This window comes from Glandiceps talaboti, chromosome 3 (genome assembly GCF_964340395.1).
Source record: "Glandiceps talaboti chromosome 3, keGlaTala1.1, whole genome shotgun sequence".
Classification (NCBI taxonomy): Eukaryota; Metazoa; Hemichordata; class Enteropneusta; family Spengelidae; genus Glandiceps; species Glandiceps talaboti.
In genome coordinates, this window is record NC_135551.1 from 13,296,980 (window position 1) to 13,309,341 (window position 12,362).

General features: G+C 37.3%; 1 protein-coding gene across 1 annotated transcript; it reads left to right on the forward strand.

The window, feature by feature from the left end:
- The first annotated feature begins 7,740 nt into the window (after window positions 1-7,740).
- On the forward strand, window positions 7,741-9,577 carry LOC144433060 (uncharacterized). The gene is made up of 3 exons (XM_078121372.1): window positions 7,741-7,812; window positions 9,140-9,529; window positions 9,570-9,577. Exons 1-3 carry the CDS (start codon window positions 7,755-7,757, stop codon window positions 9,575-9,577), a joined length of 456 nt encoding a protein of 151 aa, XP_077977498.1. The 5' UTR covers window positions 7,741-7,754.
- The last annotated feature ends 2,785 nt before the right edge of the window (window positions 9,578-12,362 follow it).

Consider the following 12,362-nt stretch of genomic DNA (forward strand, 5'->3'; position numbering starts at 1 on the left):
ACCCCTACGTAAAGTAGTTTTGTCTTGCAGTCAAACAAAATATTCAAATTAACGTAAGCGTGTGTTGTTGTCGCTGGCTTCTGATCGGGTACTACTCGTAGTCGAATATACATTGATTGATCTTTAAACGCAAATACTATCAGCCATGCACAAATGAGAAGCATTTCCTCACCTCAATTCTGACTGCTAATAGGAAGCTCCTACAATGTGGGCACGTAAATTACGCGAATGATTTCGTTGGTGTTTCGTACAGAGCATCCCCTGTACCGTTCACATGTCTGCTGCTGTAAACTGCCTTACCACTACTAGTACTAGATCACTGATGACTATAACGTGATGACGAGGATAGCAAATGATTTGTCTATACCGCCATAGAAAGTTGTGATTACAGGTAAGTTGTACACCCCTTTCGTTTTCTTCAAATTGAATACATATACGTTAATTTGCAAGGTCACTGTCCATGTCAGCCGCTCGATCGACTCCACCAATTTGACAAGCCATGCAACAGTCATTCATGGCTGTATATTAAGTTTACAAATTTGTAACACTCTTACTATGGGTCTATTATTAATTATTACATACATCTACATCGTTGAGATCAAGATATATATTACATATATATTACATTAAGTGAACTTAAGGAGATAGAAATTGCTATAAGCACATAGAGGGACTGTCATAAATCATCAACAGGACCGTTCTTTGTTCCGGGACGTTCTTTGATACATTTATAGTAGTATAAGTTACTATGATGGAGGTTTTACGAACACCCCACAATGGTCGGATTTACACACCAATAATGCTGGTGGCTAAGTGTATAATATTTCCAAGTTTTACTTTTTGGTCGTGAACAAATTCATGAATCCTCACATAGTGATGCTCCCCAACTGTAATCAAATGTGAACTTTTCGACTCATAGATGAATCTTCACCCAGATTGAACCCACAAAGTATATTTGATTTTGCACCGTAGTTTGTAACGATACACATGTACAGTACGAATAACCTAAAATTCAATAATATGCTTTTCTCATGTTAAGTTATCAAATTATACCCTGCCTAAGTAGTGATATTCGTTATTTGATGCCATCTCAATCACCCATACCTATTTGTAACAAGAGGTTGTTTGTAATATTTTGTCACCCATATCCCCAAAACTAAATAAAATTATAAAATTAAAAATATTTAGTCTTCATGGTCAAATATTGCAGACTTTTATTACCCCCACCAGTGTTTTATTTAAGGGCGGTAAGTAGGTAAAATCTACCGGGGTTCCCACATCATTTTACCGGGGTTCCCCACCAAAATTATGATACATTGCATGGGAAGCACTACCAGTTTTACCTCTTTCCCCCTTTCTGTTACCGGGGTTCCCAAACCTTAGCAAAAACATTGGCCACACAAGTGATAGTTCAGCAAATCTTGGCAAATTTATTACTTTGAGTCCTACCGACATTTGTATTTAGTCATGAAAGAAAAAAGTTATTAAAATTTAATAATTCCAGATACATGTACATGTAAATAAGATGGTTAATTTCAATTCGCAATATTTTGCTGTCATATCTCAGGGTCTTTGAGTTAAATAGGCCCATATGAAATAAACTGTAACTGTAAAAATCCAACCTATTCTCAGTTAAAATCAAGAAAAAAAATCTAGCGGTCATCATATGCATTTTTGAAAGTAGATCAAAGTGATATCAAAATTTAGTCATTTTAGAATCCAATATGGCCACAGACTAGTAGTCTGTTAACTGTATACGAACATCAAAAATTGACAAATACCAAGACAACAAGACAATGAACACTCAAATTTCTTTAATTATTATTTCACATGGACCAGGAACAACTTTCATATCGTAAAATGTGGAGAGAAATGATGTTTTATTTTTCAGGAAAATTTTTCCCTAATATGCATTCTACTATTATTAGCTTACAAAGCTTTTTGTGCCACAAGAAACTTGTTCTGTATCAGTGTCTGTTTAAATTATGGGGAGACATAAAAACACATGCTACCACAGGGAGTAGCGAGCATGTAACTGATTGATTGATCGATCGATCGATCGGTTGATGTATTGATTGATTGATTTATTATTTGGTTGAATGATTGATTGATTGATTGATCAATTTTTGTGGTGCAATATAACTTACTTTATGTGTGATATTGATCAATTGACTCATTGAGTTTTAAAACTATTTCTTATTCTTTCCCTGGTTACTTTGCTCTCAACTGTTGATCTCAGACCACTAAAAGTCTGAGGCTGTATGTAATTCTCTCCTTGCTTTATTGACTAAATAAAGACGCCTTGTCCATTCTTCTAATCTTATCTTAATTAAAACACCTCTTATCTCTTCCTTACTAGTTTATGCATGATCGAGTGTTTGTCCAGTGTGATAATCTCCCAGCAGATGAGAGATAAAGCAAACTGTTAATGTAAGTGATCTCCTGCCAGTTTTAAGATAAGAGGTGTTTTAATTAAGATAAGATTAGAAGAATGGACAAGGCGTCTTTATTTAGTCAATAAAGCAAGGAGAGAATTACATACAGCCTCAGACTTTTAGTGGTCTGAGATCAACAGTTGAGAGCAAAGTAACCAGGGAAAGAAAAAGAAATAGTTTTAAAACTCAATGAGTCAATTGATCAATATCACACATAAAGTAAGTTATATTGCACCACAAAAATTGATCAATCAATCAATCAATCATTCAACCAAATAATAAATCAATCAATCAATACATCAACCGATCGATCGATCAATCAATCAGTTACATGCTCGCTACTCCCTGTAATGCTACTAGGATACATGTACAGTACCGGTACTTACAATTTTTGGTGTCCGACTTTCAAAATATATCTCATTTTCACACATCTGTCATACACAATGAAATAATACAGTTGTAAATTTGTGATATTTCCTTTTTTTATTTATTTTAATCACAGAAATGTCTGTCCTGTTTCTGATTGAAGAGTGGAACAGGGTTGGTACGTCTGCTGCAGTGATAAATTGTCAACTGGCAACTAGCATATCAGATACACAGAAGACATACTGTGCTGTTCTACGAATCAATGACGAGCAACGTGAAGATGCAAATTGTAGCAAGGTTGAACTAATTCCTCCTTGTTTAGATGAAGATGTCATAGACACACTCGGAGAAACACCACCAAATTTCACATGGTTTCTCTCACCACAAACTTACTTTACAAAACTTAAAGGAATTCAAACGGTAACGACAATCGTTCAACATGTTCATTCAGCGACAACAACTTCACTCATTGCATCAGTGCTGAGGAAACAGTTTTACCCAAATGCCAAAGTGATTCTGATAAATCATACGATCCCCTCGCCGGAACTGAAAGAAAAACATTTACAGTTTGCAAAAAGAGTTGATGCTGTTTTTTCTGTTGGTCCAACGGTATTTGAATTTTTCAAAAGTTACTACAGTACAAACAAAATTACAACAATGCATGAACTTTATATTCCAAAGCCAGATAAGTTATTCTTTGATATCAATGTTGAACTCACATCGCAAGATGCCATCCAACAAATTTTATGCGTTGATTTAGACGTGGAAGATCTAAGTACAGGATTACTTGCTGCAGCTGTAGGAATCACAGCCAAACAATTTGAATTTATGAGTGTAGACGTTCCAAAATGGTGTGTTCGGGTACCACAAGAAGCAACACCAAGCAATGTGAAGAGTTTTCTCATTGAGCATAGTAAAAGCCAGTGGGTAGACCCAGAAGTCCGACTTCCATATAGCTCTCAAGAAGATTTGTGCAGAGATTTACAGCAAAGTCATGTCTGTGTGGTAGCACCAGAAGAAACTGCAGGAATAATGGTGGCTTTGGAAGCCATGGCAGCAGGGTTGCCAGTCGTTGTGTCAAAAATGAGCAGTTTTGCACACTTCCTAAGGCAGTATTGTGAACAACATGCTGAATACTTCATCTATGACGAATCGGATGCTGAGACTTTATCTAAGTGTATTACTAAGATGCTGCGAAGAAAAGAAGCACCATTAAAAGCCAAGTGTTTGAAGGAATGCTATCTGGAAAATCCAAAAATAGATGAAACACACACCAAATTCAAGTCTTACATAAACGAAATATCTACTTCATCTACGTCAGGTATGCAAGTTTTGAATCTTAGCTATCACTGTTACTCAAAATTATGATGTATCCACACATCGCATCGTTAACTCTATAAGCTAACACTCACCACCAATGAGGACAGAAGAATAATACATTTCTAACACTAGAAGTCTAAGTGGCACTCATACATGTATTTCAAAGTTTGCAACAGATATAAAACACTATAAAGTAAAAGAAAGCACATATTGCTGTATATAAGGAAGAAAATTTGAGAATAAGGATACATCTTAGCTGTTCTGTAAAACAGACAATTGCTTCACTCATAAACCATATACCATCGACAAGCTATGATGTATTTACATTGCTTGGTCACACTGCAACCACACTTTAATATGTGCACTCTACAGGTACATAGAAGTTGATGGTCATTCCTTAGTGACAACACTTCTCGTACTGCAGTCGTCCACTTCACACATTCCACTATCATTCTCTTATTTATTTATTTTTATACGAGCGCCCTAAATGTGCCAAAAGAACATTATTTTCTCTAGATACGTTGCAACTTGAGAAATTACATTTTCTGAGATACTTGATATGTAAACTGCTTCTCCAACTTCACACTAGTTAACATTTATGACATTTCATTCATTTTAACTTTATCATTAAAGTTATTTGATAATATAAAAAGTAAAAAAAAAAAGTTTAAAATGAGGAAATATATGCTAATCGTTTTAAATGTAATACATGTATCTGTATTTTTCAGCGTCAAAAGAGGCCACAAGTAGTAGTCCTTCTAAGATGGTACCTGATGATGGTATTGGGTCAGAGTATAGTCAATCTACCAGACATTCATTCCAGCAAGATGGTCAGGGTATGTATGTATACTGATATGTATCACCATAACAGATTTTACAACCCATCAGAAGTAAGGCATTTTAAATGTGTGCCACACCCAGTTATTAGCTGCACCCATATCAAGTGTAAAAGTATACTATATATATTTATTATGAACCCAGTACATGGTGGCTGTAAATATAATCACAATCTGTAAACAGCATTAGCATATAATTATATATATATATATATATATATATATATATATATATATATAATTATATATATATAACTTGGTGAGTATCAATCTGCTAAGACAGTGCTCTATACCGCAGTGGCAGAGCGTAATAGTTTTGGTAGTACTGGAACTCTTTCTTGGTTGTTACTCGGAGTTTGACGCATAGTGCGATCATCAGACAATTCTGAGGCTTACTCTCTGGGTGTGCAGACAAACAAATTATCATGCACGCGCGGAAATCTCTCCTCTTTGATAAAACCAAACCATGGGTAAAAAAGAATAATAATGGGTCATTTGACGTCACAATGGGAAGCAACGACGGGGCCGAAATATGAGAACTGGTCGGAATATTCATGCTACACAAATTAGCCAAAATATATGGTAAAGAAAACATAGGCCTCTATATAGGGACGACGGACTCGCCGCCTTCAAGAACATCACCGGAAGTAAATCAGAAAGTATCAGAAAAGATATAACTAAAACCTTCAAAGCCATGGGGTTAAAAATAACCATACTCACCAATCTGAAAACCGTCAACTTTCTAGACATAACGCTCAACCTCAACAACGGTAAATATTACCCTTACAGAAAACCCAACGACAACCCCATGTACATACACACGCAGTCTAACCACCCACCCAGCATCATCAAGAACATATCGTCAGCCATCGGCCGTAGAATTTCCGACATATCATCCGACGAACACATCTTCAACCAGGCAGCCCCACTGTACCAAAATGCACTAAAAACCAGCGGCCACAAAGAGAACATCACGTACACCAGCACCTCGACGCAGAAAAACAAGAAAAACAGAAATAGAAACACCATCTGGTTTAACCCACCATACAGCAAAAACGTAGCCACCAATGTAGGCAAACGATTCCTCAACCTAATCGCTAAACATTTCCCAGCAGACTCTAAGTTACACAAAATATTCAACATAAACAATGTCAAAGTCAGTTATAGCTGCACGCCAAACATGGCTACCATAATCAAAGCGCATAACGCCACCATCTCCAACAGCGAAACTAAACCCACTCAAAAACCCTGTAATTGCAGACAGAAAGACACCTGCCCTTTGAACGGCGAATGCCAAACGGAAAACATCGTATACCAAGCCACCGTCCACGGAAAACAAACAAAAGTATATATCGGTCTAACAGAGAACAACTTCAAACAGAGATACGCCAACCACAAACAGTCATTCAAACATGAAAAACACGAAAACAGCACAGAACTATCAAAACATTTTTGGAAACTGAAAAGAAACAATGAGTATTTTTCCGTATCCTGGTCCATCAGCAAGACAGCCCAAGCATACACCAATAAAACAAAACGATGCAACCTGTGTATATCCACAAGCAATCCAACCACCCACCAAACATCACCAAGAACCTACCCGCATCGATAAGCAGACGTTTAACCACCATCTCGTATGATGCTGAAATCTTCAAACAGTCAGCACCATTGTACTACAACGCACTGAAGGACAGCGGTTACACAGAGAAAATATCCTACACTAACAACCCACAAGCAACTAGAAAAAGAACCCGCCAGCGTAACATCATCTGGTTCAACCCACCATTCAGCTCTAACGTCAGAACAAGCATTGGGGGAATATTTCTAAAACTCATCAGGAAACATTTCCCAAAGAAATCAACCCTACACAAGATCTTCAACCAAAATACAATGAAAGTCAGTTACAGCTGCATGCCAAACGTCGCCAACATCATCAAAACACATAACAACAAAATCGCGAACAACAACACAACGACCAAAGAGAAATCCTGTAACTGCCGAAATAAAAGTACATGCCCCCTACAGGAAAGCTGCCTGACCACCAGTATAATCTACAACGTTGAAGTAAAAAGAGAGGAATGCAACCAACCCCCCAAACTGTACATCGGCCTGACTGAACATGCCTTCAAACAAAGATACAATAACCACAACCTAACCTTCAGATACGAAAAATACGCAAACAGCACTGAACTTTCGAAATACATCTGGCAGCTGAAAAGAAATAAAAAAACGTTCAAAGTAGACTGGTCTATATCACAGAGAGCACGCCCATACAGTAACGAAACCAAACGATGCGACCTCTGCCTAACTGAAAAACTCTGCATCCTCAACGCCGACAAACAAACACTTCTCAACAAAAAATCTGAACTCATCTCAAAGTGCCGACACGAAAACAAGTTCTACATAGCGAACTTCAAAAGTAACATCACCTGACAAATCTGAGGACCCCTTGTATGCATAGAAACAATACACAATTAACTGCCAATAAATTCTTTCACACCTTACACATATAAATACAGTAACACAACGAGTAGCTGACAGTTGTCTGATGAACGCATTGAGCGTGAAACTCGGAGTTACAACCAAGCACCTCAAGTTCCAACCAACCTACTTTGATTATTCCCGCCCTGCTTACCCAAGCATCGAGCACTCTATTCTACGAGTTTGATACTATTTACTATATATATATATATATACCACTACTTACATATTGAAATTTATTTCAGAAATATCAAAGTCCCATTTATCAATTCACCGCAACAGATCTTTCAGTCAGATGTCAGATAGTGCATACAGCATGGGGTATATGTATGATGAAAACCAGTCTCGTCAATTTCCTCCGCCAGGTGGTTGTGGTGAGTTCATAGTTAATAAATGTGTTTATACAGAGGATGAAGCTAAACTGGCCATGCTGCACTTGTCACTTGTCTCATACATATGCAAATGCAATCTACATACATCCATGTATATGTATGACATATATGTAAATGTATGCAGTGTTCTCGCTTAGGTTTGTGAACCCCGGTAACAGAAGGGGAAAATCACTTAAAATTTTGTGTATGCTTCAATACCTAGTACAGCAATGTTGGTGGTGAACCTTAGTGTGTGAAATTTGCATAGATTTTCTGACTGCGGCTCCCACCATGTATGTATATTATGTCAGATGTAACTACGACAACAACGAATGGACTATACATGTATGTAGACCAAGCTAGAAACTGAAATTGTATTTGTGATATGATGACATAATCTATCAGTGGATAGATGAGTGTATAACCATTGATGTGAATACACTGATCGTAGGGCAGCGTCTCTGATAGCGAGGTAAATACACTAACAGTACTTAGGGAAGTGTCTCTGATAGTATAAACACACTCAGTGTCTCTGATAGCGATGCAAACACACACAGTAGGGCAGTGTCTCTGATAGCATAAACATTCAATAGGGCAGTGTCTCTGGTAGTGATGTACATGTAAACACACTTACAGTAGGGCAGTGTCTCTGATAGCGATGTAAACACACTTACAGTAGGGCAGTGTCTCTGATAGTATAACCACTCAATAGGGCAGTGTCTCTGATAGTGATGTTCATGTAAACACACTTACAGTAGGGCACTGTCTCTGATAGCGATGTAAACACACACACAGTAGGGCGGTATCTCTGATAGCATAAACACTCAACAGGGCAGTGTTTCTGACAGTAATGTACATGTAAACACACTAACAGTAGGGCAGTGTCTCTGATTGTGATGTAAATAAACTAACAGTAGGGCAGTGTCTCTGATAGTGATGTTCATGTAAACACACTTACAGTAGGGCACTGTCTCTGATAGCGATGTAAACACACACAGTAGGGCGGTATCTCTGATAGCATAAACACTCAACAGGGCAGTGTTTCTGACAGTAATGTACATGTAAACACACTAACAGTAGGGCAGTGTCTCTGATTGTGATGTAAATAAACTAACAGTAGGGCAGTGTTTGATAGCATAAACACAAAATAAGACAGTGTCTCTGACAGCGTAAACACACTCACAGTTGGGCGGTGTCTCTGATAGTGATATGTATGTAAACACACTCACAGTAGGGCAGTGTCTCTTTGATAGTAAGTTTCAATGTGCAGTGAACATTACCTCTCAAAAATATAGACTAACTAAAGTGCAAGTCTGTTTACATATTACAGCTGTACGAGCTGAAGTGTATTTGGAAATTGAGGAATTAAGTATGGATCGACAGAAGAAAAAGATTCAAGCCGAGATACAAACAGAATGCGTCAAGATGGAAAAAATGGAACTAGACATGGCCAAATCGAGGTTAGAAAGAACAAGGACAGAGTTTGAAACAGAAAAACTCAACAAGAAAAAAAATGTATTACAAGAAGTTCAGAATCTTTATGAACTTGAGAGGCAAATCATCATTGACCGAAAAGATCCTGATGTAATAGATCAATTGGATAAAGCCTTCAAGAAACTAAAAGCAAGAATTGATGAAATAGAGTCAGGATCTTTATGGTTCGGTATAAGCTTTCGGACTGAGAAAGATATGCAGTTTTTCTGTCAGAAATATGAAGCAGGTTACGTGGATGATATATTGAGTGGTATTCTGATCACAAGGAAGATGAGGTCCCTAGCACAGGAAGCTGGCTGTACTATGAAGATAAGGCTTCGGATGAACAAGAATACTAGAGTGACTTGATTGGTCAATGTAAGATCACATGACATAAAAAATGGAATGTGGTTGGTTATTAACTTAACTCCACTGCAGTACAGCGCGACAATACTGCAGATTGGTGAAGTCCAAAGGAGAGGGCACTGCCATGGGATTATACTGCAATCTGATTGGTCATCTGTCAGGTCATGTGAGAGAACATAAAACTCTGTTATTGGTCAGCTAGAGTCTGAAATATGACAGTCTGTATGTCATTCGTGGTTCAGGATTCAAAGAATGGAAAGACAGTGAACTGCTGTACTGTAATCTTATAGGTATGGAATTTCTTTGCCTCACTTCCATGAGTGTATGCACACTTATTAATCAAATCAAATTTTTTCAAAAGGGCCCAGAATATTTTCGTAAAATATCCATAACGATCAAGTGATCAAGGTCATAGTAGACGAATCGAAATCCCGTATTCATTTCCAATTTATCATTCCAAAGTAACTATATTTTACTGTTCTAGATGCTTATGTTTTGGTCTTTCAAAATTTAAATTCAAGTTTTCCACTTTCTCTTACAAGTTAATGATGGTAACAATAGAACTGTCTCATTCTCTGCATGATTTGGGATTCAGCTGTAATCTACTACCATATATTCACACTATTATCATGTTTCTCAAGGTTGTCTTACTATACCTCTTGATTTTACCCCCAGATTCACGATGGAACAGCCGAGACACTGACAACTGCTATTAAGGAATTTGCATATGAGAATAACATTATTCTAGAAGAGACTTGCGGCACTTTGAAGTGATGGGGCTCCAGTCATGATTGGAAACTTCAAAAGAAGGGTGGTGTTGCCAAAATAGTGAGTGAGTATCAAATTCAACATTTTCAGTGTTATGAAGTTGTCAAGAACTATTAATAATAACTGTTAAATGGAACATGTGTAAATGTATGTATACTGTCAGAAAGCTCATTCTCTCTTTTCATTGCATTGCATTTTTTTTTTCTTTATTCAGATATCTCCATTTATTTATGGTATCATCACACCACTGTGTGGCACACAGATTAGTGTTAGCTGACAGTCAAGCTGCAAATGCTGTTCCATACATCAAAAAGTTCAATGACATCCTTGACACATTGTACAGATTTGATGAGAATTCACCAGTGAGGTTAAGTGCCTTGAAGCAGATACAGGTGAGTTATTCTAAAATTGAGTGTAACCGGAACCACACAATTTTTATTGGGTCTAGTCAGGATTACAAGCTCTAACATTTTCAGGTTTCTTTATTGTTTCTTTGGGGAAAGAGATGACGAGAAATTCTTAATTTTTTTGTAGTTGTTATTTCCAGCTTTTTTTTAAAGTTCAATCCTCAGGTACTGAGTCAGAAGTATTCCACAATCTCTGTTGAAGATATGCTGAGGGTGTGGAAGACGTTGCCAGGGATCTTCCAAACCAGACACAATTCGTCATTTCAGTCCAACTTGAAAATGGTAACAAAAGTGACAGAAACATGCCCTAACCTAGCTAAACATGCAGAGGTGGCTCTGGTGATTCCTGTTTGAGCTGTTGGTAAGCAAAGTACTTCAGCTCAACAACTTCAATCTTTAATAATAACATAATTCATCATGGCAAAACAGAGGAGTGTCACACAAAAAGAGGGGTGCTGCATGAAAACAGAGGGGTGCTGCACCCCTCAAAAACCCTCGTGGAGAACACTTATAATAGACTATTTTATAACAAGTCTTCATTGAAGACAAAGTGGCATTCAACTACAATACATTTATAGTTGACAATTTTCAGCTTTTTCACACATGGATTGATTTCAAAGAATTCAGGAAAAGTCACATATCTTACTTGTCACATTACAATGCAGAAAGTAAAAAACAACAACTTTTGGCTCTGCCCCTAAGGGTCCAATGTACATGATTTAAGAAGCACTGTTGTATTATCAGTAATTAGCATATCAGATATATTGGTAATTTCATAACAAGTAATTTTCATCTTTATTTTTTCTCTTTCTAGCTACATAGTGTGTACAATACAATACAAAGAAGTTGTATGTTCCTATTGGAGGCTAGGTTAATCATTTCCAGGTGTTTTGTAATAAGTGCCTGCTCTGGATTTTGATCCGAGTTACGTTTACACCAAGGATATCCTAAGATGTAAGAAAACAACTCTTATGAACACAGTACAGTGAATTGCTCAAACTTGAAAGAATATATCTTATAGTCCATTTGTAGCGTTTTTGAAGTATTGATGTGTCTGACGCCTACAATACAACTGAAGAACCTCTTCTCATCTACTAGTCTGAAATTGACCTGAGCTGTAAATGCTAGGGTAGGCGAGTGTTAAAGGGGAACAAAGTGAGGGTTTTACCTAAGCAGGAAATTCTCATGCTTGCAAAGCTCAAAAAAATCACACAACCTTAAAACTAAATTGGCATACCTGGAATTGAAGAGTCCTACTGTAACTGTAGACTGGGGAGGTGAAGCATTATGGGTAAATAAACAATCATAGAAGCTACACAGTTGGCTTCAACATTGTTTGGACAAGATTTCAAAAGGTGTGACGGTCCTAAAATTGTTTACGTACTCATGATGTATCCCTCGTTTCTGAGAAAGATTTGAGTTTAACAGCTCTAAGAGAGGTTGCATGTAGCAGATTCAGCATGCCAAGATTCACCGGCACAAACGCTGCAGGTTCAAAATAATTTCCATATGAAAAGATACCTTACTTGAGGTGTGAAC

Excerpts from the sequence above, each read along its gene's own strand:
- LOC144433060 (XM_078121372.1), top strand. The coding sequence starts at position 7,755 with ATGGGGTATATGTATGATGAAAACCAGTCTCGTCAATTTCCTCCGCCA. Across the intron at positions 7,813-9,139 it reads TCCTCCGCCAGGTGGTTGTG|CTGTACGAGCTGAAGTGTAT; the intron begins GTGAGTTCATAG and ends TACATATTACAG.